The 12357-nt window shown below is 35.8% G+C and overlaps 1 protein-coding gene across 3 annotated transcripts in view; it reads left to right on the top strand.

The window, feature by feature from the left end:
• Nucleotides 1-12357, top strand: part of TBC1D23 (TBC1 domain family member 23) — a 73213-nt gene that overhangs the window by 49582 nt on the left and 11274 nt on the right. For 2 of the 3 annotated variants that reach the window (XM_006143554.3, XM_027769968.1), the window contains 5 exons: nucleotides 1110-1280; nucleotides 3363-3405; nucleotides 5557-5666; nucleotides 9828-9967; nucleotides 11241-11285. In XM_006143554.3, the coding sequence (XP_006143616.1) occupies nucleotides 1110-1280; nucleotides 3363-3405; nucleotides 5557-5666; nucleotides 9828-9967; nucleotides 11241-11285 (509 nt within the window). The remainder of the gene's footprint in view (nucleotides 1-1109; nucleotides 1281-3362; nucleotides 3406-5556; nucleotides 5667-9827; nucleotides 9968-11240; nucleotides 11286-12357) is intronic. The other variant, XM_006143555.3, reaches the window with a different exon arrangement.

A 12357-nucleotide genomic window follows, 5' to 3' on the forward strand; every position in this document is an offset into this window, starting at 1 on the left:
AAATTCTTTTTACAAGCAAAATGATATATACTGATAGAATATTTTTAAAAAAATAATGAGAATAATAATAATCATCTGGGAAAAAAATGATGAAAAGCTATTTGATGATAATGTGATAGTAATGTTTTTGTCTTGACTGATGTGGGAGTTATTCCTCTGGAGATAGAAATATACTACACTGTAAAGATGTATGTGATTCAGTGTAATATAAATAAGATTATGGTAATGATAAATAAAATTTAATTTAAAAAAAAAAGAAGGGGACCAGCAAGTAGTGTGGTGGTTGAAGTGCTAGACCTCCCACACGGCTGACCACAGTCAAGTCCTGGAGCTGGAGGCTTGCTTTCTTACTTTCCCTTTCTCTGTCTGATAAAAAAATTTTAAAAATGATAATAAATAAATAATTTTAAAAATTATCTATCTTTATTTTACCAGACTATTAGTTAAAAATAGTGCTAATTTCTATTAGTTAAAAATAGTGTTAATTTTTCATGAAGGTTTTTTCATTTTTTAATTTTTTTTTGCCAATGTGTTGTTTGTTTATATTTGTTTCTTTTCTTCATTTAAACAAATTGCTTTTCTATGTGTCCTGTCCATTTTTCTCTTAGATTTTTACTATTCTTCTTATATGGCCTTGTTAATTATTCTGTGACTTTTCAACTTTTGTTCTAAGGTACTATAGATACATTTATACCATTTTTTTTTTTTTGAGAGGTTTTTTTGCTATAGGGCGCGTGTACTCACCAGACAGAGAGAGATATAGAGACAGAAAGCGAGAAATCACCCCTCGGGGGGATGGTCACACCGCAGTCCCTTCTCCTCCATTCTCCTTTCGGGGTCTTGGGCATGCACGCACACGTGCCTGGCGTGAGTTTTAAGCCACCGGGTCCAGGACGCGAACCGCGGTCGACTACATGGGAGTCCAGCGACATAGCCATTATGCTAACTGCTGGTTCCCCATTTATACACATTTTTTCCTTGTTTTTTCCTTTGTTTTCATGGAGGCTTTTTAATTTTGAGATCTTTTTTCCTGGAAAATTACTTTAGCCTTTGCAAATGTATCTGAAACCAGCTTTGCCAAGTTTTTAATTTTTTGAAAAATTGTCTAGATGCTCCAGAATCCATCTGAGTTTGCGCAGTCTGTCAAATCTTTGCTGGAAGCACAGAAGCAATCTATTGAGTCTGGCTCTATAGCTGGCGGGGAGCACCTCTGTTTTATGGGCAGCGGCAGGGAGGAAGAAGACATGTATATGAACATGGTCCTGGCACACTTTTTACAGGTATGCTCACACAGATTACTTCAGTTTTGCTTGGTTATTGATATCATCTTTAAAATTCATTTTTATTTGCTTTTACGTACAGTAAGATTTATCTGTATTTTTCTTTACAGGTTCTTGTTTTTTAAGTCTTGCCAAAAGAATTTTCTCCTCCAGATTTTTTCACAGGCTTATATGGCTTATTTTATGTTTAAGTCTTTAACTATCTGGAATTTATTTTTGTATAGGATTTGAAATGGAAATAAAAACATTTTTTTAGTCTAGATAGTAACCAATTATGTTACCCATTTGAAGTACTCCCTTTTTATTATGCTAATTCCTGTATGCATCAGAATTGATTTTTGTATTATTATGTTGTATTGATCTTAATGCCTATCTGTGTTCTAGTACTCTTATGGTAGATATATAATTCACTTTAATATATTCATTTTGAGATAAGATTTATATATACTTACTTATTTATAACATTTAGCTGCCTTTTTTCTGTGTCTGAGTGTTGTCTTCAGCACAGCTAATTTTTATTCATGATTTTGTGCAAACCTGTCCTACTTTCTTTCAAAACTTCAATTAGTGATAGCTCTATCTTTATATAAATAATGTATTAAGTGTTATTTGGTAATTTATACATTAAACCTCTTACTTTGTATGATCCTAAGCTTTGGAATCTGGACAAGTAGGCATGATATTACGTAGGTCTCCCAGCTTGGATTCATTTCTATTTGTTATATTTAATTAGGAATCTAGTTTAAGAAAAATTAGTCTGAAGGCAAAATCCTTGGTTGAAAATTGTTTGAGAAACACAGAGAAGTAACAAAGTATTTGGGGGAGGGAGTATAAGATAATTTTAAACTTTATTAAAAGAAGGGACCTAGCAACTTATATAATAACAAAATTAGGGACTCAAATTAATTTTACTCATAAATTTAAGAGACCTATTCTAAAAATCCTTCAGTTATTAACTATGTTTTGTAAGGGCTGTCACATAGCAGGAGTTTGGAGTATTATGGACTTTTATTTTTTAATTATAGGGCACATGGACTGGCTGTGAACAGAATGAGAGGGAAAGTAAGAGAGCATCCTTCAAGGGGGTGGCCACGCCACAATCCCCTCTCCTCCATTCTCCTCTCATGATTTTGGGCATGCATGCACACGCACCCAGTGTGTTTTAAGCCACTGGGCCCAGGATTCGACCCGTGCAGTTGTCATATGGGGTCCAGGTGCCTTAACTGTCACCTCACCTGCTAGCCCCAAACTTTTTTTTAATCCTACTTTCATTATTAAAAAAAACTAAGTAGTGTTCAAGTTTCCTTGACTTTCTTAGAATCTGAAAGAAGACGTTGTATTTTATTGATAGTTTCTAATTCTATTTTATAGTGCCTCTCTTTCTATTTTTTTTTTTCATTGTGTATCTTTATTGGGGGGAAATCAGTTAATTTGTCTTACAGAGTTCATAATCTGAATTTTGTTGATTATAATCAGTGTCATATGTCAGAGTCTGTCCCTGGTATTTCCTATAGGCTGGTAGTTAGATGTAAAGATATGATCAGATTGCTTTTTGGAGGACCAGGGAATCCTGGGGAAGTAATGTGTATTTCCATCAGGAAGCAGATAATGTCCAGATATCTTTTTGTCTTCTTTTTGTCTGTTTCTATATCGATTACATTTTTGCAAGTTTCAAAAATGGTAAAATTGTCATTTCTCCTCATAATTAACTGTAATACTTCTTTTACACTGCCTTTTTACAACGGATATAAAGTATTTTGAAAGCTTTTAAAAACCAACCTGATTACATCCTAAAATACCATTTAACCAGTTTTGGTTTGGTTATTGCACTTTGTGGGACAAAAGTAAAATCAAGTCTTATTATTAGACTTGAAGTTGACTTCTTCCTAACTAAGCACCAGCCTATAATACATAAGGTAGATGTATATACTTCTCAGTGTCAAAGTCCAACATGTCAAGTAAAACAATGTAAGTTCAGAAACTTAATGTATAACCATGTATTTAATTCATCTCCGCTTTAGAACTATCGGGTTTTAATCAAATTGTATTTTAGATTAAGTAAAATCTTATTTTCTATTGCAGAAAAACAAAGAATATGTGAGTATTGCCAGTGGAGGATTTATGGGTAAGGTTTTAATTTATTAAATTTTTGCCTTTACTTTTCTTAAAACAATATATTGATTTTCAGCAGGGTTGGTTTGTAGAGACTAAATTATTAGTTCATGGGTATATTGTCTCTTCAGTCATTCAGAATTTTCAGAGAACAAGGTCAGCAGGACATATAAATAACAGATAAACGTAATAGGCCATTGAAATGAGTAAATATTAGATGAAAGACTATTTAAATAGATGTATTTTGTTAGCTTGTGTTCCCCAAAAGCATTTCTATAGAGATACATGCAAAACTGTCATTATTTGTTTCTGTGGAGAAGGATTTGGTATGGTGACTAGGAAGGAAGAGTTGGAGAAATACTTTCTTTATGTTGTCTGAATGTTTTTGTTACGATTTTATTTTTGAACCATTTGAATGTATCACCTCCTAAAAAATGTTGACTAAATAGAATAAAATAAATAACCTGGATATTCTCAAATCTGCAGACTAATATCGGGTAATCCAGGCTAGTAAAATAATTGATAAGATCTCATAGGCAAGTATATAAGAATGTATGAAGAATTAGGTCAGTGTAGTAAGATTAAGAAAGAGCCCGTGTTACATTAGGAACAGAGATGCCATATAATACTAAACTGTAAAACTAAGTACTGGGAAAACTAATGAAAAAGTCAAATCCATAGGTGTTAAAGATTGGGGCCAGCAAGTGGCATGATGGTTAAAGGCGCTGGACTCCCACTTGGCTGACCACGGTTCAAGTCTCAGACCTGGTGGCTTGCTTTCTTACTTCCTCTCTCTCTCTGTCTCTCTCTGATCAAACTAGAAAATAATAATGATAATAATAATAAATAAAGTTAAATAAAATAATTCTTTTTTAAAAAAGAAAATGGAATCTCAGGTTTTAGTCATAGGAGTCTTATAAAGACTAAATTTTTACTTAATATTTTCTTATATTGTAACTCAGAATTTCTGTTAAAGTCAGATCTATTTCCTCTTGGTCTTTGAGGACATTAACAAGGGTTATGATTATCTCTCAATTATCATGGCCTAATAACTGTCTTTGAGACTCCTACCCTAAGTGATCTACAAAAGGGATTCTTCTAATAAATATGTTAAGGGAGTGTCAACCCTGGGTCCGGTACAATTAGGAATCCTGAAAACAGAATAAAAAGTTGGTTATTAAGCTTGTAGTTCTCAAAAGTATTAGGAAAACATTCTTTTATAGTATAGTCTAGGTTTTAGAAACATTTTTTAAAATGTGAATTATTTCTGGGTCAGCAGGTGGCATGGTGGTTAAGGCACTGGATCCAACATGGCCAGCTCCACAGTTCAAGTCCCAGACCTGGCGGCTTAAAAAACATGCCAAGCACATGTGCGTGCATGCCAAAAATCCCAAGAGGAGAATGGAGGAGAAGGGACTGCAGAGTGGCCATCCTTCTGGGGAGAGGGTTGATTTCTCACTTTCCTTGTCTCATGTCTGTCCCTGGAGAGCGTACATGCCCTATGGCAAAAATATAATGTACACACACACACACATATGGGAAAAATTTATGTCTCCTTGTGATGTCATAAAAGCCACCATTGGATTTCTATTCCTTATATCATAAAATTGCTGAGATTATCTGTTAATCCTTGAAAGGTTGCCTTCCAAAGTGGAAACCATAAAGCCTATATAGTTTTGATCATCTTAGGGTTCAATTAAAAGTTTGTGGGATCATCCTGTGGCATGGTGGTTAAGGTGGCTGGATTCCACATGGCCAACAGCGTGGTCCGAGTTCCAGAGCCAGAGACTTGAAAAATATGTGGGGCACGTGTGTGCATACAGAATCCAAAAAGGAGGGAGAGATAGAGGAAAAAGGATTGTGGCATGACCAACCTCCATCAGAGATGCTTTCTCACTTTCCTTTTCTCTCACTCTGTCTCTCTCCGGTGAGTACACACACCCTCTAGCAAATTGTTAAAAAGTTATTTGTGTACAGAGGGCTTTAGAGGGAAGAAGATCATTTACTTACCCTGGATACCTATGATTATATCCTCTGGATACCTATGATTATATCCTTGGGTCCTTTTTCACTGATCTATGACATGTTTATTTTACTTCTTTGATAATGAATCTTTCCAAAAGGGCGGTTGATATTTCAGGGTTTTTTTCTTGTTTGTCTTAAGCATTGCAACAGCACCTGGCAGACATTAACGTGGATGGACCAGAAAATGGATATGGTCATTGGATTGCTAGCACCTCAGGCTCAAGAAGCAGTATCAGTTCTTCTGTTGACGTAAGTGTATATGTAAAGTACTTCACTAGATTTGGACAGATTCCCAGGGAAAGTGACTACTAAACCCCCAGCATAACAGAAATGGAGCCAAATATTTTATTTACATACATACATATTACATATGTTGCTAGCATAATAAAATGATAGGACAAGCTTATGCAGCTAAACTGGCTAGGAGTCTTGAGATTCAACTCTTCAAATTTCTCTCTGTCCAAATGCTATTTGGTATCATCTATTATGATTCTTTTTTTAAAAGAGATATCATACTCTCACCAGAGAGATAGACAAAGTGAGAAATCACCCCCCAGGGGTGATGGCCATGCCGCAACCCCTTCTCCTCCATTCTTCTCTCAGAATTTTGGGTGCACTTGCACAGGCGCCCAGCATGAGTTTAACCTGTCATGTCCGCAACTTGAACCACAGTTGAATATGTGGAAGTCCAGGGATGTAATCGTTACGCTCACTAGATGTATTTATTAATTGAGGTTTATCTTCAGCCATGCACATCAAAGCAGATTATTGTCACAATAAAACTTTTCTGAGAATTTTTGTACATTTCATGTAAAATTGCCATTTTATTTAATAATTTTTGTTTTCCTTTTTAATAAGTAAATAGTATTTCATTGTATGGATGTGTTATAATTTATTCACTTATTCCCCCATTGTTGAATACAGCCATGCATTTCTTAATGGTCACTGACAGACTGTCCACCATATGTATATATGATGATGGAGCAATAAGCTGTCATCTCAGTGGCCTAGGTGTATAGTAGGCTGTGCCATCTCTGCGTAAGTGTACTCTGATTTTCGTACAGTGACAAAGCTGCCTAATTGCACGTTTCTCAGAAAGTATTCCTGTTAAATAAAGCATGGTTCTCTCTTTCTCTTATATACAAGTTAAAAAAATAGTAGAGTACTTTTACTTAGGAAAATTCATTGAACTCTACATTATTATTATTATTAAATAGATCTCCAAAAGCCATTATTCTTATTTCTATTCCCATTCACACTGTGAGATTTTCTTTATACTGAAGTTTTTATAGTCAGAAAAGCATTGATTGAGGCCATTGTAGAATCTATCTTAAAGATGTGTGTTATTAAAATAATTATAATATATAAATAATACTGGTTGGGGAAAACATAGAAAAGATATTGAATGTTGAAGCAGGGAGTTTAATGTCTCTGTATTGACTGACATGCATGGCATTCCATTTTGAGAAAGCAATGTAATACACTGTAAAGTTATTTGTAATCCAATGTAATATAAAGAAGATTATGATGATAATAAAAAATAAAAAAAATTAAAAAAAGATGTGTATTATTCAAAAGTGTCAAAGAATTTTCAGTCAGTTTAATTTGGTTTCGAATTTAGATTGGGTAATTGAAACATGTCTGTATTTTTTTTAAGAATTATTTTACTTAACTATTTATTTATTTATCTATTTATTTTGACCAGAGAGGGACAGAGAGAGAGAGAAAGGTGGAAAGTGAGAAAGCAAGCTGCCAGGTTCAGGACTTGAACTGCAGTCCACCATGTGGGAGTCTAGCACCCTTAGTCACCTCGCCACCTGCTGGCCCTCACATGTGTATTTTTAATAACTTATTTCTTCTAAAAATAAAAGTAACACATTGTAGCATCACACGTAAATAAGAAAAATATAAAGGAAAAAAATCCCTTTAAACCAGAGAAAATTGCCACTTATTTTTTTAAATATTTTCAACAAATCTTTTTAAAAGCATGTGTATTTTAATATTCTGTTTTAAAAAATCATAGCATATATGGTTTTTTTTTTTGCCTTTTCACTAAATGAGCACTTTCTAGTGTTTTCACATGCGTTTTTAGGACTAGTCCTGTGGCACAGCAGTTAAACCCTTTAGATAGGAGCCAGGTCCCACACGACTGACCATAGTTTGAGGCTTAGCCCTAGCAGCTTGAAAAACTTGCCAAGTGTAAGCTCAGGGGAACCAGCAGTTAGCGTAATGGCTATGTCGCTAGACTCCCACGTAGTCGACCGCGGTTCGTGTCCCGGACCCGGTGGCTTAAAACTTACGCCAGGCGCATGTGCATGCGTGCCCAAGATCCCGAGAGGAGAATGGAGGAGAAGGGATTGCGGCGTGACCATCCCCCCTGGGGGGTGATTTCTCGCTTTCTGCCTCTATGTCTCTCTCTGTCTGTCTGGCGAGCGCACGCGCCCTACAGTAAAAATCTCTCCAAAAAAAAAAAAAAGTGTAAGCTCAGGATTCTGATGGGATGGAGAAGGAGGATTGTGGCATGACCAGCCCTGTTGAGGAGTGTATTCTCTGTTTCTCAAGCACATGTGCCCTCAGGCAATAATAAAAGCATGACTTTAAAAAAATTTTTTAATGACTGTATAATTTCTTATCAACTAGTACCCATAAGTCACTTTATGATTACTTATTTTCTTCCCATAAATTCTGAAGAGAAGTTAATAGGCTAAAGGTAGTATTACTTTTAAGCATTTGACACTTGTAGGATATAATTGCCCTGTAGGCTCTGTAAGCAATGCCATGAAATTATTTGAGAACTATACTCACAGCTGTCACAGTAGGTACATCAGGGTAACTTTCCTTCAGAAATTAAAGGCCTAAGTGGGAATGTTTTTAAGAGCAAAATTTACAAGGAATAAACATTTTTAAATTCAGCTACATGAATGGTAGTTTGATTATACTTTTGTTTATTTTGTAGGCTAGATGAAGAGATATTAATAACTTTATTGCTTATTGAATAAAAAAGGTAATTTCAGATTCTTCACAAGCGTATGTTAATATATCCTGATTTTTTTCATTTCTATCTTCAACTTTTAAAATGGTTTTACTGGCACATATACTCTATGGAATACTACTCAGCCATAAAAACCAACAAAACCCTGGCTTTTGACAGAAAGTGGAAAAATATGGAAGATTTACTGCTGAGTGAGGCAAGCCAGGCTATGAAGGAGAGACATTATATGTCCCCACTTAACATATACCAAATGTCTGCACTCTATGACTGAAACTGATTGACTAACGGTTGTACAAACACAAGAGATGGGTGTGAATGTCAGACGAGGTGTATGTGGAGTGGGGCCTAACGAAGGACATTTGGAGAAGGGATGTGGAGGTAGAGCATTGACAGGATGGGGAGGTGTGGTGTTATCCGTTGAAGATATTTTGATCAATGGGACTGGGGAGAAATGTTCACATATTGAAATGTTCACATTTTAAGCTAAACAGTGCGATTGAATGTATATACAAAAAATAAATTTAATTAAAAAAAATGGTTTTGCCTAGTGAATAGATTGCTGAGTTCCCATAACAAAATACAGCAGTCTAGGTGGCTTAAATTAGCAGCAACTTATCTTCTTCATTCTGGTGGTTAAAAGTCCAAGATTAGTAGGCAGCATGCTACCAACAGGTAGCATGGAGGGTAACATGCTGGATCCCACATGACTGACTATGCAGTGGCTTAAAAATCATGCAAAGGCCCATATGTCTGTGCTCAAAACCCTGAGAGGACAATGGAGGAGAAAGGATTGTAGCATGGCCATTTCCTCTGGGAGGTGATTTCTCACTTTGCCTCTCTCCCTCTGCCTCTCTCTGGTGAGTACACATGCCCTATAGCAAACACTAAAAAAAAGTTAAGATATTAATTTTAAATTTAAATTAAGACATTACAAGAGTAAGTTGTTGGCAGGTTTGGTTTATCCTGAGGCCTTCTTGGTCTGCAGATGACCACCTTTCCCCCACTTCCTCATGTGTTCTCTTTTGTTTTAGTACCATTTTTGAAAATTTTATAGTTTATTATGTACATTAATTGCACGATTTCATGAGGTTCCATAGGTGCCAAAGCATGTATCAGTATGTAATAATTATGTGATCTTTCCTAGTGTGCCTATCTCTTTCTCTTGTAAGGGCACAAATCAAATTGAATTAGGGCTAACTCCTATGATCTCATTCAACCTTAATAACCTCTTTAAAGGCCCTATCTGTATACTTCTAAATACAGCCACATTCTGAGGTGTACTCAGCATTAGGACTTTGACATCTGAATTTGGTGGGATATAGTTTAGTCCCTAACTCGTAGACAACTTTTGGCAGTATTGTGTCTGCTAATCATTTGGAGCACAGTTGATTTGTCTATGTCTTTTTTTTTATTTTCAGGGTGAATCTTCTAATGGCTCAAATGATAGAGGAATGAAATCACTAGTAAATAAAATGACTGTGGCCTTGAAGACGAAATCTGTTAATGTCAGGGAAAAAGTTATCAGTTTTATTGAGAATACATCCACTCCTGTGGACCGGTGAGTTGCTTATAAATTTATCAGTGTATGATGAGTAATTAAAACTAAAGAACTATAACTTGCAGTACGTAAATGCCAGTTGAATTGAATGTTTAAGTATATATTCTGTTAGATGATTTCCTAGTTTTCATTTTAATTGCAGGGTTGTCCTTTTATTTTTTTTTTGAGAGAGGTTTTTGCTATAGGGCATGTGTGCTTGCCAGGAAGACAGAGAGAGACAGAAAGTGAGAAATCACCCCCCGGGGGGATGGCCACGCCACAATCCCTTCTCCTCCATTCTCCTCTCGGGATCTTAGGCACGCACGCACACACGCCCAGCGTGAGTTTAAGCCACTGGGTCCGGGACTCGAACCACAGTTAACTACATGGGAGTCCAGCGACATAGCCATTATGCTAATTGCTGGTCTTTCATACCACTCAGAATAAGATGCAAATAACTTGCCCCTACATGCCATTCATTTTAGAAAGTATTCAAGTATCACTATGTATAGTAAGCTTCACATAGTAGCTGCTTCACAAATGTCAAGTGGATGGGAATCACCTAAATGCAATGATCTCAAGTAGGAGGCTCTTTCTCTGTTTCAGGAACGTAATATCTAGAAAATCTATTCATACTGACTAGGTATAGCAGAAACCTCAAACCTAAAAATTCAGATGTTCATTTAATTTTGTTTATAGAATATGAATGAATCCCATTTTCCTATGAATTATGGAGATTCAGCTAACAATTGATAAACAAGTTTTAAGAATGTCTTATGTATATTGGTTTTTACTATAATTGTGAGGTTTTTTTTAAAGCATGTATTATGGTTATTATGTGTTCTCTTTCTTATTCCTAGAGTTTAAAGCATTATTCCAACACAGGTTTGTTCCTAAGCAAGACTGATCTTAGAGTGTATTAGGTTGTCTGAAAGACATGGTGTATTTTTCTGTGTTTTCTATGCAAAAATGCATCATGACTTTTTCAGTGACCCAATATTATAGTATTTGAATTTGAGTACTATTATCACTATATTTGTAGCACAAGCATTTCAACTATATTCATTTTATTTTAGAATGAACTGATAAGTATGGCTCAAATAAGACTGTTGTGTTTGTTAAAGTATCACTTGAAGCTGGCTTTTTTCTTCATTTTCTGCATTTGAGATGGTTGAAAATTTTTCTCTTTAATATACACGCTGGGTTAAAAAATCAATTACGCTATAATTATGTTTTAAATCTGTTGCATTTTTTATAATCATTTTGTTCTGTCCTCTGTCTTGATTTGCTGTAGAATGTCTTTCAATCTTCCTTGGCCAGACAGATCATGTACAGAGCGGTAAGCCAATGAGTAGAGTGGCTCTATTGACCCATCCTTTTCCTTTAGCATGCTTTGTGCCAGCTGTAAGCTATGCTGTCTTGGCTAACATTTCATGCAGCTATTTCAGTGCTAAACTTTCCTCATCCTGCTTTTAAGAATATGTCATGCTAATTGGTCTGTTTCTCTTTTTGGTTTTTGCTTGATCATTTAACAAAAATTTTTTTTGCATGCTTGTTTTTTTCTCCCATTGCTCAGATGAAAATTATATTCATTCAAACCCAGTTTTTTATTCTGAGATGGAAAGGTTAAAAAAAGTAGATCTTTAATCAAGAGTTGGCAGGGTACTGACTTTGGATATTGTCTCCTTCTATCTCCTGCTCTAACAGTGTGGAAAAAAAACAGCACCTAAAATAAGCAGAATTCATGGTTCAAAATTTTTGTTAATTCATATACATTGTGTAATTTTATAATATTTTGAGATTTTTCTTGATAAAACGTATACATTTAGGTTGGTGAGTTAATAACACATTTAAATCTGTTTTAACCACAGTTTTAGGATTCTACCTTTATTTTTCCTTGAAAGAAATTAGGTTATGGTGGACTTTTTTCCTCCTCCAATTTTTGCTATAGGGTTTATGTGCTTGCCAGAGACAGAGATAGAGGGGAAGTGAGAAGGCAGCCCCCAGGGAAATGACCTTGCTGCAGTCCCTTCTCTGAGAATTTTGGGTATGCACGCACACATGCCCAACATATTTTTCAAGACACCAGCTCCAGGACTTAAACTGCACTGTCAGCCTTGTGAGTTCCAGCTGCCCTAACCACCTCACTGCTAACTACCATGGTGGACATTTTAATGTATCTCTGCCCCCAATAAGATGAGGTCCTTGTTATTTAAAGACATAAAGAGGGTTAGATGGTGGAAACTGATAATCCAACTGAACCTACATGGGCAAGGTCGTGGTCTCATCCCGGGTCTTTCCTGAGCATGCGGGGCACATATGCATGTCCATGATTCAGGATGGCTGGGGATGGATCACAGCATGGGGACCCTGTTAGGGTTTCCCCTCCCTTTCTCTCTTTCACTCTTACT

This window comes from Tupaia chinensis, unplaced genomic scaffold (assembly GCF_000334495.1).
Source record: "Tupaia chinensis unplaced genomic scaffold, TupChi_1.0 Scaffold000100_1, whole genome shotgun sequence".
NCBI classification, from domain to species: Eukaryota; Metazoa; Chordata; class Mammalia; order Scandentia; family Tupaiidae; genus Tupaia; species Tupaia belangeri.